The 23,052-nt window shown below is 44.5% G+C and overlaps 1 protein-coding gene across 3 annotated transcripts in view; it reads left to right on the plus strand.

Moving 5' to 3' along the window:
* RAB6A (RAB6A, member RAS oncogene family) overlaps positions 1-23,052 on the plus strand; it is a 59,478-nt gene that overhangs the window by 24,951 nt on the left and 11,475 nt on the right. The window contains exons 2-5 of one of the 3 annotated variants that reach the window (XM_083436900.1): positions 8,678-8,736; positions 15,318-15,371; positions 17,626-17,739; positions 17,802-17,907. In XM_083436900.1, the coding sequence (XP_083293026.1) occupies positions 8,678-8,736; positions 15,318-15,371; positions 17,626-17,739; positions 17,802-17,907 (333 nt within the window). The remainder of the gene's footprint in view (positions 1-8,677; positions 8,737-15,317; positions 15,372-17,625; positions 17,740-17,801; positions 17,908-23,052) is intronic. The other 2 variants (XM_083436899.1, XM_083436898.1) reach the window with 2 other exon arrangements.

The raw sequence follows: 23,052 nt of genomic DNA on the forward strand, positions 1-23,052 counted from the left end.
GCCATTTTAAGAAACATTGGTGGGGAATTCGGCAATCAATTGCAGGATGCTAATAGCTTTTCCTCTTCCTCTGTGTTAACAGTCCTGAGAACTAAAATGTTTCTTTAAAAACACAATAGGAATCTCCCTGCAGCTGCACAGGCACTTTCCTTACATGTAGCCCTTCTCTAAAGTGCAGAGTCATTATGAATCCAAAATAAGAGAATCTAATGAAATGTGAAGGGATTGGAGCACTGAAAAGCATTTGCAGCGACCCAACTTTGAGGAGCTTCATCTTCTGGCTGATAAAAAATAATAATTTACAGCTTTATTTGTAGGCAGCAAATTGCCTCACAGTGGGACTGTGAGGACGTGATTAAAAGGCCAATTTTCAAAACCTTAATGTAAAATTGGCCAAAGCACCAGTTAAAGAGCAGAAAGAGCAAGACTATTTGTGCAGATAAATTTCATTTCCCCCCTCCTCAAGTTTTACTTTTGCTCTTTTCTCCCACTCCCTCAAATTCCTGATCTTGCTGCCCAGAGCAATTATGGCAATGACTTGCAATTACAACACGGATTCTTTTTCTACAGTGCTGAGGCAGTGTGCTGTTGGATGGACGGTTACAGGAGCAGCAAATAAAAGAGCATGTTAATTGGAACCACTGTAAATTAGTCCCACTGTCAGGCAATTTGCTGCCTACAAATAAAGTTGGGAGAAACAATATGACAAATACAGAATTTTGACCAATGCGGAAAGAGGTTAGTGTTTGTGTGCCCGAAAGGCAAGAGGAGAAAATGAACAGCAGTGGAACTGGCCTAGTCGGTAATGAAAGAAGCAGAACATGCATTTCAGGCAGGTGAATGTTAACCCAACCTCTCATAAACACTTCTGTGCCTTTGGTGTCTCATTTTGGTTCGAATGTAGAAGAATTCAGCAAACCAGAAGAGATGTTAATGAGACTGGTGCTTATCTCCTTGTTATCTTCATATATGTTTGCGGAACCACGAAAGGTCCAACTATGTGTTTTAATGTTGCAACCTGCCTTGTAAGGTTCACTCTAAGGGTGGTGGTGGTTGTTGTTATTCATTATTCATTATTGTTACTCCCCAGTACTCTCCAGTACATTTTAACACAGCATGATTATGGACAGGGCTGTCATTGTTTTGTAAAACTCAGTACTGTATTGGCCCGAAAATAAGCTGCACTGTTTTCCAAATTCTGATGGCAAAAAGTTGAAGTGTGGCTTTTATTTGCAACCTTACGCCACTGGCAAAGTGGTGCGACTCCCCCCTCCCCGCAGCCCGGGAGTGCAGGGCAACGGTGTGCCTCCCGCCCGCTGCTCCCAAGCCTCCCCATAGCCATCGGGGGGGGGGAGGCCACCGGCAAAGCGGCACAGCTCCCCCCCCCCCAAAAGCATCCCGGGAGCACAGGGCAATGGCACACGTCCCATCTGCACCTCCCAAGCCTCCCCCAAGACACTGAATTTTAAAGGTGCAGCTTATTTGTGGGTGTGGCTTATATTCATGCCAATGCGGTATCTCACTTTTGGACAGCAGGCTGATCAAATGAATCAACTCATAGTTGCTTATTCTTAATGTAACAGCGAACTTGAACACCAGTGATTAGAAGCAGGTGAGCAGGTTACCAAGAATCACTGATGGGAAGTGCTGCAGTTCAAGCCCATATATCACAAGCATGGCTGGAAGTCCTCTGTAATAGATGTGTGGGGCCTAGTAGTGATTACTTATTGGTGAGGAACAGCACTTTGTGCATACATATGCAAATAAACTCTTTTACCTGTGTTCCGGGACGCGGGTGGCGCTGTGGGTAAAAGCCTCAGCGCCTAGGGCTTGCCAATTAAAAGGTCGGCGGTTCGAATCCCTGTGGCGGGGTGCGCTCCCGTCGTTCGGTCCCAGCGCCTGCCAACCTAGCAGTTCGAAAGCACTCCCGGGTGCAAGTAGATAAATAGGGACCGCTTACTAGCGGGAAGGTAAACGGCGTTTCCGTGTGCGGCTCTGGCTCGCCAGAGCAGCGATGTCACGCTGGCCACGTGACCCGGAAGTGTCTTCGGACAGCGCTGGCCCCCGGCCTCTTGAGTGAGATGGGCGCACAACCCTAGAGTCTGTCAAGACTGGCCCGTACGGGCAGGGGTACCTTTACCTTTACCTGTGTTCCAGAGCAGAAGCCTGGTGTTGAGAACAGGTTGTAGCGCTAATGGATCAAATTAAGCCCACAGAGATGATGAGCAGAGCTCTTGCCCATGCTTTCTGAGTGGGCTCTCATCAGCAGGCCCTGGCACATCATAGGTATTTGCTCATTGTAGCTAGCGAGACAAGCAACTTGGAAGCTGCAATGCAGGTCCCTTTGCAGTTGCACCCAGCGCTTGGCTGGCACCAGCCAATTGATTCAGGGATCAAGATTGATTTGAGTGATGAACCTATTCGTACTTTACTTTGTTGGAATGAGAACTGGAAAAGCAAAATATAGAGGTTCTTGCCCTTATTTGAGTACAAAATAGTATGTATTGTTTTGTGTTTGTTTTTAATATGCAGTGTGGGGAATAGCTACTCGGGCTTTGGTTCAATGCCAGTTTAGCTCTTAGTGTGATTTCATGTTGGTGCATCCTATTGCCCTCTAATTTTATTTTATTACTCTTTCAGTTTAAGGTTACTCATTTTGTCTACTGAGGTTCTGTTTAAGGTGCCTATTGCACTCAGCTTTGAACTTTTGGAAAGCTGTCAATACATTTTAAAATAAATTTTCAACTGTTCAATCCAATCAGAGGAGCTTCTAAATGGAAACAGGGCATGGCCGGGGGGGGGGGGGGGGAGGTTCCCAGAATACCTGTTGGCTCCTCCCAATGGAATGGAATCAAAGCAGGATTGCATATTTGCCTTTCCCCCATCCTTGCATCAATTCCTTGCACAAAGTGTGCAGTTCAAACTCCTCAATTATGTAGTGGTAGCCAGGGAAATGGGACGCGGGTGGCGCTGTGGGTAAAACCTCAGCGCCTAGGACTTGCCGATCGTGAGGTCGGCGGTTTGAATCCCCGTGGCGGGGTGCGCTCCCGTTGCTCGGTTCCAGCGCCTGCCAACCTAGCAGTTCGAAAGCACCCCCGGGTGCAAGTAGATAAATAGGGACCGCTTACTAGCGGGAAGGTAAACGGCGTTCCGTGTGCTGCGCTGGCTCGCCAGATGCAGCTTGTCACGCTGGCCACGTGACCCGGAAGTGTCTTCCGACAGCGCTGGCCCCCGGCCTCTTAAGCGAGATGGGTGCGCAACCCCAGAGTCGGACATGACTGGCCCGTACGGGCAGAGGTACCTTTACCTTTACTTTAGCCAGGGAAATAGTTGCAAGACTTGCATTTTAGCTTTCAAACACCAGAGTCATCATTGGCAAAAAGAATGCTTTCAAATAGCTGAACTAAAGTTATAGCAGTGTAGCCATGTAGATAAGTGCTAACCCTGAAAGCTTGCCTATGTTCTGTCCTAGAGCTGTTTGAAGGGCAATGCGACCAAATTCCTTGCCAAGACAGGACCGTTCTTTTCCTCAAGCCACTGGCTAATTGCCACATTTCCTTACATTTTAATTTGACTGGTGTGCAGAATTATGAGATGTCACCATTTTGTGTGAACATTTGCCTAAAAGCTCACCATTGCACATGCGAGCCACTGAACGACGACTGAGGCAGTAGACTCCCCTCCTGCTCTCCTAGCAGTACATGATGTTCCTGGCGGCTTGAATCCATGTGAGCAGCTGCTCCCACTAGAAATAGCTGCTTTAGCTTTCCTTGCTAGCTTTCAGAAATATACTCTTAAATGTCTGATATTTAGACATTGAACTTTCCACTCAGTACTTGATGTGCTTAGCTGATGTGAAAGAGCTGTTCCATAGGCTATCCTGTTGTGTATGCATTGGCTGCTGTGAGATTTAGGCAGAGCTGGGAACCAGGTTTAAATTTCCATTCCGGGCTTATCCACACTTACCTTACCAGGCATGGTATGCACTTTAAAGCTCTGTATCCAGACATCCTCCTGCCCTCTTTTTGCTCTGGAGTTTTCCTGCAAAAATCCGCTCTTCAGAACTAGATCGGAGCAAATGGCAAACTGCAGAAAACCCAAATTTGTTCCAATTGAGCACTAAAGAGCTTTGAAGCCTACATCTGCACCTGGAAAGAGCAGGGGAAACGTTGTGTAGATAAGCCCTCAGCATTAAAACTTGCTGGGTAGCCTCTAATGAAAGTGGTTAGCACGAGACTTTTAGAATTCTTCTTAGCCGAACCCACCCCAGAGTATTTACTTGGTAGAATGTAATGTAAACAGAAGAGAGTTCTTAAACATGTAAACTCAGGCTAGCTGGGCATTGTATCCTTTCTACCATTGGTCAGTTTATCCAGGCCCTGTGGCAGTTCATTTCCTAGGGTAAAATCCTAAAAGAAGCTCAACAACTCAACTTCGGGGTTAAATCCTAAAAAAAGAAAAAAGCTCAACAACTTTGGTCGGCCTTTTGGTCGGCCCTTCACTTCATCAAATCTGGCCCTCTTTGAAAAAAAGTTTGGACACCACTGCTTTCTACCTTTCTACAGTGGTGCCTCGCAAGACGAAAATAATCCGTGAGTCTCTTCGTCTTGCGGTTTTTTCGTCTTGCGAAGCAAGCCTATTAGCGGTTTAGTGGCTATTAGCGGCTATTAAAGGTTTAAGGGATTAGCGGATTAGCTGCTAAAAGGCTATTAGCAGCTTAGCGCCTTAGAAAAAGGGGGTGGGGAGCGAAAAACCCCCTCAAGAATCGCAAGACATTTTCGTCTTGCGAAGCAAGCCCATAGAGAAATTCGTCCTGCGAAGCACCTCCAAAACGGAAAACCCTTTCGTCTAGCGGGTTTTCCGTCTTGCGAGGCATTCGTCTTGCGGGGCACCACTGTACTCTTGTTTCCCCCTCTGTCTAATGATTAGATGGGGAAGTGGAAAAATATCTGCTTTTGCAAAGATTAGCCTTTCACAAGCTGGGTTCTGGCCTGTGGAGTCAGAAGTACCTCCATGCTCAGCCACTACTTTTTTGGACTCTCTTAAATATTCTGTATGCTAGCTTTATCTCCAGTAGTTAACATACATTAATTTAGCTTAGTCCTTCGGGGTTTTTAAGAAAGGTTCTTTTGGAAAGATACGTCTTTTTTTTATTTAAAGCCTTTCTTTGAATTTTCCTTGAATCTTTTCTAATTCCCATTTCCCCGGGAAATAAATTTTTCATTAAATTTCATTAAATAGAACTAAAACAACGCCCTCGCAGTAGATAACAGAGGAGCAGAAATCAGTTAAGGTAGCAGGCTGAATGGCTATTTGAAACTAAGCACCAATTGAGAAAGTTTAATAAAAGTTTAAGTATTTTATGAAACCTGACCTGCGAACCCCCAAGATTGTTGGCAGACCTCTAAAGTAATACGAAAGAGCACTCAGAATAGTGGTAGTAAAATGAAGCTTGCTTTCCATAACAAATAGTTTCTTACAGAATAAAATACAGAAATAGTTTATTACAGAATAAAACAAACCTTAACTGCCTTCTAGCTTTTTGTTTGGCCATGCTGAAAACACTCTCTGATTTCAGCAACAGTATTCACTAGAATCCACAATCTTGGCATCCATTAAGTTTTCAGGCACTTTTGCTTTCAGAGAGCATCTTATTGTTTTTATTTTACTTTATTATTATTTGTACCCCACCCATCTGAGTGGGTTGCCCCAGCCACTCTGGGTGGCTTCCAGAATACCCAGAAACAAGCACTAAAACCATCCAGATGTCTTCTAAAGGTTGTATAGTTACTTATCTCCTTGACATCTGACGGGAGGGCGTTCCACAGGTGGGTGCCACTACCAAGAAGACCCTCTGCCTGTTTCCCTGTAACCTCACTTCTCACAGTGTGGACTCAGGATCACTCCCAGAATTCCCTGCTGCAACATACATTGGTTTCATGGCAGCTATGCAAGGATTCCTGCATATATGAGTCCTTTTCTTACATTGATTCCCTGATGGTAGGATTTTGGAAAACCACTGATCCAGCAATTCTAGGCACTTAGGAGGCCACCTTTTCTCAGCTCCATCTGGCTATGCTGGTGATCAGACCTGGAAATTATTGGTTGCAAGCCTGGCCTACTGTTGATTACAATCCCTAGGTACAGAATGCCACTGCTGTATTAGGTTACCTTAATGATAGCATTATCATTAATGTTAAACCTAGACAGCATTTTAAAAAGTAGAGACATCACCTTGCCAACAAAGGTCCGTATAGTAAAAGCTATGGTTTTCCCAGTAGTGATGTATGGAAGTGAGAGCTGGACCCTAAAGAAGGCTGATCGCCGAAGAATTGACGCTTTTGAATTATGGTGCTGGAGGAGACTCTTGAGAGTCCCACGGACTGCAAGAAGAACAAACCTATCCATTCTGAAGGAAATCAGCCCTGAGTGCTCACTGGAAGGACAGATCCTGAAGCTGAGACTCCAATACTTTGGCCACCTCATGAGAAGAGAAGACTCCCTGGAAAAGACCCTGATGTTGGGAAAGATGGAGGGCACAAGGAGAAGGGGACGACAGAGGACGAGATGGTTGGATAGTGTTCTTGAAGCAACCAGCATGAGTTTGACCAAACTGTGGGAGGCAGTGGAAGACAGGAGTGCCTGGCATGCTCTGGTGCATGGGGTCACGAAGAGTCGGACACAACTGAACGACTAAACAACAACAACAAAATGATAGCATATAACGAATGTTGAATAGTGTTCCTGTGTGCCCGTTGGGTGTGAGAGATTGCAGGCAAATGTAACTACAGTGGTACCTCTGGTTGCGAACGGGATCCGTTCCGGAGGCCCGTTTGCAACCTGAAAAGAACGCAACCCGCATCTGCGCACGCACGGGTTGCAATTCGCCACTTCTGCTCATGCGCATGACAACATTTTGCATGTCTGCGCGAGCGGCGAAACCCGGAAGTAACCCGTTCCAGTACTTCTGGGTTGCCACGGGACGCAACCTGAAAATGCTCAACTTGAAGCAAACGTAACATGAGGTATGACTGTATACAGGACTGCTAGTGAGTGCGTGAAGGGGTAGAGGAAAATAGAGTTGAATTGCTAGACAGACTCAGCTAGGTACAACCCTCTCCTTTGGGGAGGGAGGAAGTGCAGCCTTTCCACTTCCTTTCTCCCTCCCTCCTTCCCACACCATGTAACCAACGAAGGATAGCATGTGAAAGCTTATTCCCAAACTTTGAGCACTGGTTTGGAACTATATTCTGTATTTTCTACCCAAGGGTTTTCTGCCAGTACTACCCATGTTGCTGCACAGAACAATACAGGACTGATACCTTGAGTCTGCAAGTGAAACGTTTTAAACTTAACAGTGTGTGGCCTGCTGATTGCAAGAGAGCTAGAAGCTCAACGGCATAAAAAGGTTGAGCAACCTGTATTCCTAACGCTTTATAGTGCTGCTTATTGTTATGAGTTTAATACTTGGCCACTGGGGCTCTCTTTTTGCTAGCCCCATATTTTGAATCCAAGCACCCCACCAATTCTTTTGTTGTTCACCCACACACATGGTCCACAGGGATTCATATATTGAATTTCCTCCCACAGAAGGTGAGATTGAATGTAGCATAGATGGGCTGCTGGCCTGATCCAGTACACTCCTCTTGGGTCCTGATAGGCTATAATGCCCTTCTAATGCAGGGAGAGTAAATACTAGGAACAGTTCAGATTCCATTACTTGTTTGCTCTACTGGCTGGTATTCTGTTACAAAGGGTGGAGTGCTTTGAACACAGGAATGTATTGTGTCACCGAATCCTCAAGTCCCATTCCTCTGAATACTGTACTCGAACTTTTGAGTGGGCGTTCTTGCATTATGTAAATCTGTTCATATTAAGAACGGAGCCCACTGCTTCTCTTTAATTACAGACACAGCAGGAAGCGGCTATTGTTGATTCTTATAATCTCTGGAAAGGTACTTCATTGTGCTATCACTTCAGCAATCTTGCACATTAACAGTCCTCGCTGAATTAAAATGGTGAGATCCCAGTACTTGAAGACATTCATATGAAAGAGATCCTTTTTGTCACCTTATAGGGAAGTGTGTCCAATATGAGCCACACAAATAGTCATTATGTAGGCTGAAATGAGCTTTATGAAACTCGCAGATCAATATCTTGGAAAACGTGGATGAAATGTACTTTAAAGGTTTTGCTAATGATAGTCTTTTATAACAATCCTAATGTAAGAGCTTATAATTTAAGATCTTGTTATATATTTCCCCCTGTTGGATGTACTGAGTAGATAACAGCATATTTTGTCTGGTTTTATGATATTTTATATTGCGCACCACCTTGAGATTTTATGAGTGGGGCTGTATATAAATACTTCTATAGAATATGTCAAAGATTGTCCGTCCCCCCCGAAAACAGCATCTAAAAACCCTACGCCTTTGAGGTTCTAGGCAACCACAAGATGGTAAAAAAAGAGTAAAGCTAGTAACTTTTTGTAGTCTCTTGCTCTGATCTGGTGTTGCCTCCCCCTCCTGAAGCATCTTCACTCTCAAATGCTATCTGTACTGGACGATTTTCCTCTTTGTGGGTTTGATTATATGGCAATCTTCTGCTGCAACTTAAGTGTAACACCTGGAATGCATTTTTTGGATGTGACTAATACTCTCTCAATTTTGTCTTCCAGTGGGGAAGACCTCTTTGATCACCAGGTTCATGTATGACAGCTTTGACAACACCTACCAGGTAAGGCAGTATTTGTTTCATGATTTACAAATGTCAACTTATATAATGCAGGGATTTATCCAGTGCGTGTTCCCAATAATAGAGACTTTCATGTGATTTTAACACTGTACAGCTGGGAGACAATAGACCCCTTCCACTTGCTTTTAAAAATAATATTAATTTGTGCGCTGGGAGATTGGTTTCCTTTTTCAAAGGGGGAGAAAAAAATGGCCGTACATTTTGTTTGGATAACCAAAGCCACTTGGAAGCTTAGGGAGTCCCTGATCTGCCATGAGACACCTTGTTAACAGCTTGATCCAGCTCAGAATTTACCCAGATCATGCTGATTTGCCTTATAAATCAGGAAAGGTAAAGGTAAAGGACCCCCCTGGATAGTTAAGTCCAGTCAAAGGTGACTATGGGGTGCAGGATACACACATAGCAAATTCACATGCCTACTATCTATGTGTGGGATGCGAGTAGCACTGTGGGTTAAACCACAGAGCCTAGGGCTTGCCGATCAGAAGGTTGGCGGTTTGGATCCCTGCGACAGGGTGAGCTCCCATTACTTGGTCCCTTCTCCTGCCAACCTAGCAGTTCGAAAGCACATCAAGTGCAAGTAGATAAATAGGTACCGCTCCGGCGGGAAGGTAAACAGTGTTTCCGTGCACTGCTTTGGTTCGCCAGAAGCGGCTTAGTCATGCTGGCCACATGACCCGGATGCTGTGTGCTGGCTCCCTCGGCCAATAAAGCGAGATGAGCGCTGCAACCCCAGAGTCGTCCGAGACTGGACCTAATGTTCAGGGGTCCCTTTACGTTTACCTTTACTTTCTATGTAGGGCTAGCTTGTGGTATTCGGGCTTCGTACACTTGATATTGTTGGTTGTTCTTGGTGAGGAAATACTTTCTGCAAACTGCAGTTGAGTGAATCTAGCTTCTAGGACGGAGCCCAGACATCTCTAAGAGAGCAATTGCATGCATTGTAAGTATTGGGCAGCAAGGTGCTCCTGAGAATCCCATCTGCGAATACATCTTAAGTGATCAAGGAAACCCCACATGCTGGGCTTAAGAAGTCCCTCTGCATATGGGCTGCTTGCTAAACACAATTTGGGGGTGCTTTCCCCCCTAATTTAAAATAATCTGTAAGGGTAGTTCTTAACATACCGTATTTTTCGTCCTATAGGGCGCACCGGCCCATAGGATGCACCTCATTTTTGGGGGCTGCTGCCCCAAGCCTTGTGCACACCTGCCCAAAGCACGGGGCGCCCTCCCGCCGGGCTTGCAAGGCTTGCGCATAGCTTCCTGAAGCCTGGAGAGCAAGAGGGATCGGTGCGCACCGATGCCTCTCACTCTCCAGGCTTCAGCGAAAGCCTGAATTCGCCCCATAGGACGCACACACATTTCCCCTTCATTTTTGGAGGGGGAAAAGTGCGTCCTATGGGGCAAAAAATACAGTATTTCCTTCCAGTTACAAATTAGTCTTTCCTGCAACGTGAGCAACACTTGACCTAACGGCCAAATAGAAATTCCTGTTGGGTCAGCAGATTTGGCAAAGCTTTCGTGGCACAGGACGACTTGGATATGCCTCAAGCCTCCCAGTGGAGCAAACATCTTTTCCATTTCCGGCCACTGTAATTACAGAGCCGTTGAAGCAGTTCTTTTATGTAATCATCTGTCTTTCTCATGGTCCTCTTTCAGTCCTCTTTTTCTCTGTGGAACATGTGCCCTAGATTTTGGCTTGGATCTTTGACCCTCAGCACTTTATAATAATAGGACTATCTTCATGGAAAGGAATCTTGGTATAATGAACGAACCAATTGTAAAGTGAATGACTAAAAGCTTGAAACTGCAAGGCATCTCTGCTGGACAGACTCTACCCTGTATTTCACTTTGCCTTGATTTGCATTGGGCGAGTATAATTTGGCCCTGAATTGCATCTGCCCATCCTTCCAGCACCACCCTAGTTATGTTTTCTGGTCTGAATGGTTACAGAACAGTTCTATTGGATTTGTGTGCCCGTCCACCACTTGCTTTTCCTGTCTGCTAATCTAGTGAAGCACTGTCTGTCTGGCCCCCCTCCCTTTAATAGGGGTGGGGAAAGGAGAGATTGAGACAGGCAGCAGTATCTTTGGTAGCTGGGAAAAGGCAGCTCGGGGGGGGGGGGCGGGCGGGCGTGGTAGGGAGAGAGCAGCAGTGTGAAAGGAGAGAAGCATCTGCAGAACAGTTACTTGTAAGGCTTGCTTAACTGTCTTTATCCCTCTGATTCGAGTCTTAACATTAGCACATGCCTGCACAGCACATGCTCAGAGAGTTCTGCAACCATAATTGCCAGCCCTGTGTGTTTTTCCTATCTAAGGAGAGGGAAAACCACCTTTACCCAAGGGGGAGCTCCTGCTGTGTGCGCAGAATGAATTGCGCAAACTTCACCTGAATTTGCATAATTTGTAAGAAACTTTCACTGCTACCAAATACAGTGGTGCCTCGCAAGACGAAAAGAATCTGTTCCGCGAGTCTCTTCGTCTAGCGGTTTTTTCGTCTTGCGAAGCAACCCTATTAGCGGATTAGCGCTATTAGCGGTTTAGCGGCTATTAGCGGCTATTAAAGGCTTAAGGGATTAGCGGATTAGCTGCTAAAAGGCTATTAGCAGCTTAGTGCCTTAGAAAAAGGGGGTGGGGAGCGGAAAAATCCCCCAGGAATCGCAAGACATTTTCGTCTTGCGAAGCAAGCCCATAGAGAAATTCGTCCTGCGAAGTGCATTGAAAAACGGAAAACCCTTTCGTCTAGCGGGTTTTCCGTCTTGCGAGGCATTCGTCTTGCGGGGCACCACTGTACGAGATGTTCAGAGAATGCTTAGTGAAGATGAAATATAGAATAGGGCAGCATCTATGTCTAGCCATAGTGGAGAAAAGCAATCAGGGGAGACAGTTCAGGAACTGTATAGGCTGGAACTAAGGCCTTCCAAGCCTTCACTACATAAATGATTTTAATAGCCATAAGGGTTGAAATGTGAATGCTGTGATTATGAATTTTAAAAACTAAGCCACTAGTAGGGAGAATAGGTGGTCTGCATTTCTGCACTTCTCACAGAGGGACGGGTTTATTTTATGTATTTTTTAATATTGTTCTCTTCCTTCAAACAGGGTGGCTATCAATATAAAATTACCGAAAGCAAACAATATAGTAATAAAACAATAATTAAACCATGAAATTACAGTGAAATTTATACAGATCAGCAGCAACAGTCACTTACAGCCCTAGTAATTTTGGGAGGTACCTCCTTCTAAGACCCAAAGGCCTGTATAAATAAAAATGAATTTATCTTATACCTGAAGACTTTTAATCTGGGTGCTAATCAAATATCTCATGGGAGTGTTCTATAATTGGGGTGCTGCCACCAAGAAGATGATGAGGTGAGAATTATGTGGTTAAAAAAGGACAGGTGACTTGTCAGAATTCATGCAGGAAGCAATCTTGTCCGTTTTGCTGTGTTGGTCCCATAGAATACTTGGAGTCTTAGAGCAATATATGATTTTAGGCCAATCCCCATGCCTAAGGATATTCAGTCAAGCAGATGTTTGTCTCACCTTCTCTTCACCTTCATGGAAAAAGATCCCAGTTTCCCTGGCCAGCATATTAATGGCTTAAAGGGCAAAATTATTTAATGAGCGGTGTTCAAGAGACTATTAAGAGGCAATAGCCATCTTCAGATTTTAAGTGGCTATCGCTTAGATGATGGCACAAATTTGCTTTCTGTTGCTTCGGGTAGGATCTAAACCAATGGGTCCCAATTACAAGAAAAGGGCTTTAGACAAAACTTGAGAAACTCTTGCTTATGGTACGAGATGTTCCATGGCAGAGCAGACTGCCTCATAAGTTGCAAACTCTTTCAGGGGGACATCCAACCTCAACTTAAAACCTTAAGACTTGCCATGCCTTGGAACTTAAGATCTTATTACATGGAAAAGGGAACAGATGGACAGATGATGTTATTAACTGTGCAGAAATGCCCCTTGCTTTGATAGATGTGAAAGTAATCTTGGAGTCCAGGAAATGGTCACTATTTCTTTTCAGTTTTCATTAGAGGCAGTTAGCCCTCAGTGGATGCAATAAAGGTCTGACCTCTATATCAGAAGCTGGGATTGGGTGCTGTTCCTTCTTGTCTAGACCAGGTGGGAATGGGCTTCTGTTTGTTGTTCTCCTTCATTTTCCCCTTGGGAGATTCTGCTAGCTTAGCTACTCCTTCCTGATAAAAAGCTATGTCTGAAAGGCTTCTCACAAGCCTGGGGCTATCTAGGGTTTGGTGGTGGAAATAAGACAGCAAGCAAATCAGTGTTGCTCAGCACCTAGACAGAATAACCCTCATACTGTTGTCAGTCACTAGAAAAATTAAGAAGATTGTATTTTAAATTTGCTGTGTGTGTATGTGGTGCATGTGCCTGCTAGCTGCTGTGCAGGACTTTAGCTGTTGCCTGCCAGTTATTATTAATAAACCGCCTTCAGGAGAACATCGGAACAGACTTGCAAATCAGTGCAGCATTTCCTACTGAGTGTCAGAAAAACTGAAGGAGATGAAATGGCACATTTTGTAGAGGAGGCTTCTCATAGCACGGAGAGCAAAAGGCTCCATTTTTAATTGCTAACAGTGTGCGCAGGTTTTTCCCGTGCTTGTAAATAGTCTCACATTTTTATATATGAATCTCTGCAAACACACATATACTCCTTGTCGAAGACCAAATTTTGCTGCTTTGGCAAGCATAGAAATGTCTATTTGTCTAGAAAGCCATGCGGGGCCATATCATTTTGACCACCGTGTATATTTTTAGTGAATCCCATCCTTCACTTGCTTAATTCCAAAGAGATACCACATTTGGCAGAATGGAATGCTGCAGTGGTGTTTGGTGGAGACACAGGGATATATTAAAGTCATGAGAAAGGGCAGATTAGCAGTCAGTCATATAATGGGGAACCTATGTGCCTGGGATTCTGTTCAAATCTTAAAGCAGACTTGTTGAGCATACAAAAGAAAAACAGTTGCTATAGCTATATTGACTACTCTTTGTTGGCTTGTCTTCTTCAGCAGCAGTCTTGGAGACGTATCTGGGCAAATAACGTATCAGAGATTCATGAGAATTGTCATTTGGAGAGGTTGCTGAGAATTCTGTTGGATCCCATGCAGAAGTATAGTTCCCAGGCATCTCTGGGTTTGACTTGTTAAAGTAGTTTAAAAGTTTGTGATGTAGATACACCCATTTTGGAACAGGTGTTTGTTCAGCTGGATTTGGCAAATAGGTGGAGCTTTGGATGTGTTTAGAACTTCCGTAATGAAATGCTGGAAATGAAATTAGCTGGAAATGACCAGACTTTTAAGTGTGTTCAAGAAGTTTCCATGGCCCATCTGGAAAACCTAAAATGGAATGGCGTGAATTATTAGCACCCAAAGTTGCTATGAAAGAAGGTGAATTCTGTTGCATTGGTCTCCCTGCCACCCACCCCTCCCAAGCTAATTTTCAGTGGGGAAGATACCTTTCCTTTCTTTTCCCAGATAGGGTGTTGAGTATAGTCCTCTGCAACAAAGTCAATATGGCTGAAAGAAACATTGCCTGCTGCTCCTTTCTTTCCTCCCACCACCTTCCCTCTCTCAGGTCTAAAATTACCTTCATCAGTATAGCTTTCCCAAAGCACTCCAGCTTTACCACCACATGGTTTCCTTCACTTCTCCCTTGCTAGCTCTATTCTCCTAAATACAGTGGTGCCTCGCAAGACGAAAAGAATCCGTTCCGCGAGTCTTTTCGTCTTGCGGTTTTTTCGTCTTGCGAAGCAAGCCCATTAGCGGATTAGCGCTATTAGCGCTATTGACAGTTTAAGGGCTATTAACGGCTATTAAAGGCTTAAGGGATTAGCGGTTTTGCTGCTGAAAGGCTTTTAGCAGCTTAGCGCTTCAGAAAAAGGGGTTTGGGAGCGGGGAAAAAACTCAAAAATTTTCGTCAATTTTCGTCTTGCGAAGCAAGCCCATAGGGAAATTCGTCTTGCGAAGCGCCTCTGAAAACGGAAAACCCTTTCGTCTTGCGGGTTTTCCGTCTTGCGGGGCACCACTGTACTCTGAGCAGGGGCCAGATCACATCCATCTCCTGTATGGCACATAACACACTACGTGTGCTGTAACCTTTGAAATGGTTTTTGTGGAGGCAGAAAAACATAGGAGGATCTTCACTTTTGGGGACACTCCCCTTTGGGAAATCCTTTATAGCTGTTTGCCCTCCCTTGTTGCGTGTGCGTGTTTGATCATGCTTTTTAAAGGAAAGTTCAAGTCTTTTTCGAGCAGTTCCGATGGATCCTGCCATTGGGTAAATTTCATGATCCATGGATTATTGTGATTACATCCCTGTAGATTATTGCTGGCCGTTTACTTGAGATCAGAAATGAGCTTCCCCCCCCTATTGTTCAATATTGTAGGAATAAGTGGCCTTGGCATTGTGGCCAATATATGAGGTATTTTTGTCCTTTGCAAATGGCAGGGTGGATCTTTGGTTTTGGGGAACACGACCTAAGCAACCTAAGAAAAAGTAACGTATTTGCTCACTGATGAAAACTTTGTTTTGCAGGCAACTATTGGCATTGACTTCTTATCAAAAACCATGTACCTGGAAGATCGCACAGTGAGTAAGACTTTTGTAGTAACTGGACTACTGTAGTCCAGGAAGCACATTCGCAATCTAAATGGAACTTAGGTCCAAATGCGAGAGCAGCCTGGCGTTCCAACCATGTCTGTATTGGGTCGTGGCTGGAGATGCTACCTCTGTCCCTGTCAGTGCAAACTCTTCAGAATGCCATACGGCATGTCTACACTGGCTTGAAAAATGTATGGCTCAGTGTGCATTTGGGGGCTTATAATTAGATCACACTGCTGTAGAACAGACTTTATGTGAAAACACAAACCTAGATCTCAGTGGAACACTTGTAGATTTTATGGGGCATTTTTCTACAGATTGGCTTTTTGTTTGCTTTGCAGATAAACTCGTTTAAGCCAGCTAGCAATTAACACAGTGAGCAAAAGCTGCCTTACTACCATAATTAGAGATGCAGAATAAGGAAGGTGGTTCTTCTTTATTGGATAGTCTGTTCTTGGGCTGAGACAGGGAGGGGGAACCTGTGACCTCCAGATGTTGGACTCCAGTTCCCATCATTGGGTAGCATGTCCAGGGATGATGGGAGTTGTAATCCAGCAACATCTGGAAGCCCCACTGCTGAGCCAGGAGGATGCAGACGCTTGCATTTTCCAGGTCTGTCACTGAACATAATGGAAAAGTGGTCCTCTTCTCCCTACATCTGTTTTTCTTTATTTGCAATATCTGCTGCTCTTTCTTCAACCCAAGCAATCAGAGCTGCTTGTAAGGAGGAATAACATTTTATTGTTATTGTATTATTTATTTCTTAAGCTTATTGGTTGCTATATTCAAGAGCCTCAAAGCATAATATCAAAACATGAACTGTTAAAAAGCAGTTCCTTCACCCTCCTAACACAGGTCCTAACCATCACAGACAGCCATAAAAGAGAGGGGCTGGATGCCTGATTTAGAAGCTCAAATTTGGCTGTCACAAAAGGATGCTGTCCCTTTAAAAAACAAAAAACACACATACACACACACACACACACACACACACACACACAGCTTTCCCATTTTTAATTTTATTGTACATTCTTTTTAATCCTTGCAACAACACTGAGGCAGTGGATATATATTGCCTTTTTAGTTATCTCATTATAACCCATCTTCTGTGATGGAGCCAAAGATGCTACATTTTGTGCCTTCAGACCCATGCTCCTTTCAAGTGGGAAACAGAAGGCGACACAAGACGAGCTGATTTGGGCTTCACAAGTTGGTTGGTTTATATCACTTATTTCTTGTTCCTTCACCCAAAGGATGCAGGATGCTGTGCATAATAAATAATGCCAGACACATAACTTAATAACGAAGTTTGTTAAACAGTACTTCGACCAGCACAAAATTGCCTCTCACATCTGCGAATGAAACAGCAGTGATACTCTCCCGATACCCAAGGACCTACGAGAACAAAAACGTCTTAACCAAAAAGCAGGGGAGCTTGCCTGCTCTCAGATACTACAAAGTTAAAAGGCAACCCCACTGTTTGCCACCTCTTGGTTCCATCTCTTAACATGGCATTGCTTTCCCCCAGGCTGGTGTATTAGGAAATGTATTGGCAGAGATGATGTTCATGGAATCTAAATGGAATTTACTTGTAGCACTAGACCAGCGTCCAGCAGTGTGGGTGCCCCCGATGATCCTAGGCTTCTCACTGTCCCAAGCCCCGATGTGTCCTTTCTGGGGTATTGTCAGATCGCTTTATGTGAATGCCCGCCATGAATGCTGGTTTGTTTGTGTTTTGACACGCTCCTTTTAACCAAAATGATTCTCTCTACATGGCCGCTGGCTGGCGATTGGCTTTGCTGATGAAACCCATTTGATCACTGCTCAGCTGATTGTTGACAGCCACTGGTTCCTCGTGAAAGATCCGATTTGGTCTGATCTTTCGGTCACCGTGCCCTTGGCACAAGAGAGGGTCCCTCTGTGGAGGGAATGCTTCTAAACCTTCCCCTGCAAGCTGCAGCAAGACCCCCACTTCTACTGCCTGTGAAGGAAAGCTGCAGATTGGCGCTGCCCTCTGATGATTGGCAGCTGCCAATCTGTTCCCTGCCTGCCAGAATGGGCGGGCCGCTGAAAAGTCCCGCCCTTCTGCTTCCGCTCGCAACCCTAAAGCGGTTCCTTCCACGCATGAGTTTTATATCATTTTTACTTCGCTTTTTTTGTTCTTAAAAAAAAAAGCAATCAAAAATTGATTCATTTTTAGTGGCAGTTTGGCTTTTTTTTTTAATTTTCTCCCATCCCACAGATCAGGTTGCAGCTGTGGGATACTGCGGGTCAGGAACGTTTCCGTAGCCTCATTCCCAGTTACATCCGTGACTCTGCCGCTGCTGTAGTAGTTTACGATATCACAAGTAGGTATATTTTGCTCTGGCTTTGACTTTGTGTTTTTTTTCTTGCTTGTTTTGACTTGATTTCCGTTAGGTACGGTTGCAATTGTGGGACACAGCAGGTCAAGAGCGGTTCAGGAGCTTGATTCCTAGCTACATTCGTGACTCCACTGTTGCAGTTGTTGTTTATGATATCACAAGTGAGTGGGGGGGAAATTTCTGCATTTCTGGTACTCTCTGCTCTCCCTCCCTCCCTCTTTCTCTTTCTCACATCTATATACACACACACATCTTCAAGCCTAGCTGTGCATGCCATACCACCTTCACCTGCTTGCTCCTCATTGTGGCATGAAAATTTTCTGGCTCGGAGCTTCAAGTGGGAGACTTTCTATTGTTTTCCAAACATCTTGTGTGCAGGGACATGTTTTGAATTGGATTCACTTGAGCCGAACCTTGCAGCTAGCCGGAACGTGCACCTGCAATGTGCATTGATGAAGAGTGCCTTTGAGCACGTGCAGAAAGCGTTTTCTCACTGCTGGCTACACAAAATTAACGTGCACGTTGGGGACTTCAAAGAGGAGCTCCTCCAGGCTTCACAAGCGAGACCCCTGGCACTTCTGATGTTCTAAATTTTAAGCACTGTATCCTATACACAGCATTATATCTGCAAGATTCTCTTCTTGAGTGGACCGTGGTACGTTTGCCCAAAGGTGTGCTAGGGTTTTCACCCTTGAAGCGAAACCTCTACCTCTTTTCTGTTCCATTTTTCACTTCTCTTCCCCCACCCTGTGTGCCCAGAATTCCTGAAAAGCAAGCTGACCTCATCGCCATCTTAGTTATCTGCTGTTCTATGGGTGTCACTGTCATGTGTTTGGCTTCTGCAAACTGTAATTCTCAAACTGAGCTTCTCCGCTGAAGTCACCCGCTGATTGCTTCTCCGCTTCTCCTAATAGCTGGGGGTGAGCTCCCAGGATTGTGACACCCCCCCCCCTCATGTGCCACATTTCTTTCTTTCCTAATCAGTTTTGCTCTTTCATGTCCAACCGAGGTATGTACATCTTTAAGAACTATTTTTTAAAAAACCCCTATCTTCACATGACAAATGAAAAACACAAGCAAAGCATTTTTTAAATTAAAAAAAACAAAAACGACTTAAGTTGCAAGAGAACAAACCTTTTTGCAGCTTCATCTCACATCATCCTGTGTGGAACAAACAGATGGAATCAGAATTGTTGGCATTCGAAGATAAAAAAAGCAAAATGTATGTTATTTAACCAGCCAGACTTCTCTTGAATGGCTACAACTAAAGTTCTTTGGGTTCTGATTATAGAATCATAAAATTGTAGGGTTGGAAGGAATCCTGAGGATTATCTAGTCCAAAGATCAGCAATTTTTTTCAGCAGGGGGCCGGTCCACTGTCCCTCAAGACCTTGTGCGGGGGGCAGACTATCAATTTTGAAGAAAAAAAATGTGAACGAATTCCTATGCCCCACAAATAACCCAGAGATGCATTTTAAATAAAAGCACACCTTCTACTCATGTAAAAACACCAGGCAGGCCCCACAAATAACCCAGAGATGCATTTAAAATAAAATGGCACATTCTACTCATGTAAAAACACGCTGATTCCCAGACTGTCCACGGGCCGGATTGAGAAGGCGATTGGGCCGTATCCAGTCCACAGGCCTTAGTTTGCCTACCCAGTCCAGGGATGTCCAACACATCGATCGCGATCTACTGGTCAATCCCTTCTGGCTCCGGCCCCTCTCCCTGCGCCGGCCTCTATTGTTACAGAAGGGAAGCTAGAAACGGAGGCTGCTGTCATCTGGCTAGTGATTGTAAAGTTAGTGGCTGCTTCTGTTCCCCCCCTCCCTATTTCCCCTCCCCCAAAAAAGCTCAACAACTTTGACCTGAACTCCTAAAAATGGGGGTAGAGCACTGCCAGATTTTAATTTTGGAAGTAGATTGCAGTCTCTCTGGAGTTGGCCACCCCTGATCTAGTCCAACCCCCTGCAATGCAGGAATATGCAGTAGTCCCATACAGGATCGAACCTGCAACCTTGGCATTATCAGCACCACGCTCTAAATCACCTGAGCCCATCCAAGGCATGCTTGGCTTGGATACTTAGATAGGCATCCCCCCCCCCCCCAAAAAAACTTTATTGAAAATTTAAAAAACAAACACCTCATGTTTGTTAATTATTTTTAAGGTAAGCCAACGCAAGAAATTTCTTGGAATGAAATCTCCCCATCTCCTCCTCTTCCAAGCCCCCCAACTCATTGGTTTAGGTACGCTTCCTAACCCTCAAGAAGGGCTTTAGTGGGGCGTGGGGGGAAGCTATTTCTCCCATTAATTTATTTTAGGATGCAAAGTGTTGTTCAGGCAATCACTCCCCCTGCCCCAAACTCTTGAGCATGCGTGCCATTTCTTGCTCAATAGTTGCTATTTAAGTCCACGTCGGCTGAGTGAACTTCCTCTGTTTTTAAGTCTAGGGAAGCAGTCGGCCTCAAATAACCCCGGGTGGAAGTAGGCCAATGAAATCTCTGCAGTGGAAGCAGTTTTAACACTTAGCGCCTCTCTTGCTCACAACTGGGGAATGGGCTCAGTTCTCGTCAGATGAAGAATTGTTCAGGCTCTCTGCAGCTGACTTCCCCCCCCACAACATTGCCAAGAAATATCATGCCAGGACTCAGCATCTAGGAAAGTGAAATAAAAATGTACCAAGCTCTCTGTCCCCAAAAAGGACTGAGAAAGATAAATCCATGAGCAGCAGCAAGGCTGTTTCAATCCTCCTTTCAACCACTCGTGTGCAATTGTCATTCTGCGCAGGTGTGATGATGTTGTTCCATGCCCGACTCCTTTCAAGCCCCCCTTCTCTCCTGTCTTTTTGGGCGGAGAAAGGTTAGATAAAACGAAGTTCAGTGCTACATTTTGCTTCATTCTCTGTCCAGACCTACATGCCAATTTTGCAGAGAGAAACACCGAAAGGCTGGTGTTATTTCTCCCCCCCCCCCCAAAGAAACATGCAGACAACAAGCATACAGAAATATTCCTGTTTTTGTTCTCTGCCCAGTTTAATTTGTATGAACTCCATAGCTCAGCTATTCTGGAGTAATTTTCTCAACAATGCAAATTAACAAATAAAGAAGTTGGCAGTACAAATTCCTTTTTTTTAAAGCTGAGGTCCGTGACCATTCTTTTATCGGGGGCCCACAGACTGTCAATCAAGCATGTATTAATGGGAGAGTAGGTCGCAGTTTAAGTAAGTGATAGGATATGGTTTATAGTCTCTGTGCATCCATATGAATGCCAGCCTGTCTTGCTACCTGCCCTGTTGGATAGCCCAGGAGGCAGAGTGCTGCCCCATTTTTATCCACCTCAGCTATGGCTACATGCTATTATTTTTCTCCTATTTGCTTTCTTAGCCTATGTCCCAAGAAAGCTCCATGTAAATAGATCTTATTCATTCTCTCTTAGGGTTATCTATCTCTGAACTGGGGCAGTGGAAAAAGCTACCAGGTCTTCTTTCCCCCCCCCCACCCCTTTTTACAGAGGTTCCCTGTAATGCAGTTTGAAGCTCTATTCTAGGAGATAATACATGTTGTTTTTCTGTCACTTAGGCCCACTTCCACTGGATGTGCTGAAAATATTACTTCTGCTACTACTACTACTAATAATAATAATTTACACACCCTTCTCCCTAAGGTCACAGGGAGAGGCACAACCATTTTAAACACAGCACTGAAAACAATTTAAAACAACTTACAATCACAGAAATAGTGTGGGACCCCAGGTGTCAAAGGTGATGGCTAAGTGGTGAATATTCAGCATTCACCAAAAACTTTATAGTGAGGTTGCCAGATGCACCCTTGTGGGAATAGATTTCCACGGCTTAGGGGCTGCTGGGGGGTGCCCTCTCACAGGCCACCTCCCTTCCCCCAGCTGCTGTGGATGGCAGAACTACTAAAAGGGCCTCCTCCGCTGAGCCAAACACCCAAGATGGTCTGTAGAGAAGGAAGCAGTCTTTGCAATATTTGGACCTGAGTCATTTAGAGCTTTAAATGCTCACGTGAGCACCCTGAACTGAGCCCAGAGACAAACTTGACAACCAGCGCAGTTCTTTTGAAATGGGTATTATGTGAGATCTAAACAGAACTCCAGCCATTTTGAAACAATAAATGGCATTTTGAAAAAATAAGAAGTTTTGAAGTGGTCTTCAAGGCTAGCCCCATGGAGAGCGCATTGCAATAATCCAATCTAGAAGTGTCTAGAGCAGTGGCTCTCAAACCTTTTTCTCCAGGACTCACTTTCAGAATAGAAATTTTCTCATGCCAGGCCATTTTTTTTTAAATTGATAAGAAATACATTGGAAAAGGAAAAGAAACAACCGCTAGCAGTGCTTGAGTTATAACATAGAACACACTTTGTAATATAATCATGGAACATCCAGAATGTATAAAACAACGCAGCTACTTAAGAACATGAATCACTCCCAAAATATAATTATAAACTAGCCTCTTTCATATGAAAGTATGTATACAAACGCAACGAGAGGCTTGCTGTATCACTTGATGCTCTTGCTCTCATTTTGAAAAGATACCTATCCACATTCTGCAAATAAATAAATAAAATATTTTGATGCTATATTATACCATGCTAAACTGAAATGTTTAAATTTCCCCTTGATTGTCCTTGAATCTTCCAGCCACACTTTCCTTCCTGTCCTGCCACACCCTTATACTCGAAGAGTTCAACTTATCCCACAGTCTTACTTGAGAGATTGACTGAAATGCAGCTTTCAGATCGATGAAAGCTGCGTATAGCACACCACCTGGTTTCTTAACATACTTACCTATAAAATGGGCTAGTACAAAGCAATGTTCTATAGTGGATCTGCCTTGTCTAAATCCTGCTTGCTGTTCGGCAAGAATAGCTTCATCAGTTCCCCAATCAACTAGCTTATTGTGAAGATGCTTTGCACATAATTTGCTAATTACAGCTGGCAAACTAATCGGTCTGTAACTAGCCGGATCGGACGTAAGACCCTTTTTGAATAAAGAGATGACAACCACTGTGGTCCAAACTTCAGGAAATTACCCGGCCCTGCCACAGCCTTTGAGAACCATTACTAGAGCATGGAGTCCAGTGGCCAAGTCACTTCTGTCCCAAAGGGGGCATAGCTGGCAAACCAAGACCTGATCCTCCAGTGTTGCCCCCAAGCTGCAAACCTGCTCCCTATATGAGAGGGTGACCCTATCCAGAACCCGTCATCTCTGCACCCCCCCGCCTGTAGTCGTTGACACACCAAAATCTTAATTAACCTCTGGCACAGATGACAACCTGG

Source organism: Podarcis tiliguerta, assembly GCF_965153285.1.
Source record: "Podarcis tiliguerta genome assembly, chromosome: 4".
Taxonomy (NCBI): domain Eukaryota; kingdom Metazoa; phylum Chordata; class Lepidosauria; order Squamata; family Lacertidae; genus Podarcis; species Podarcis tiliguerta.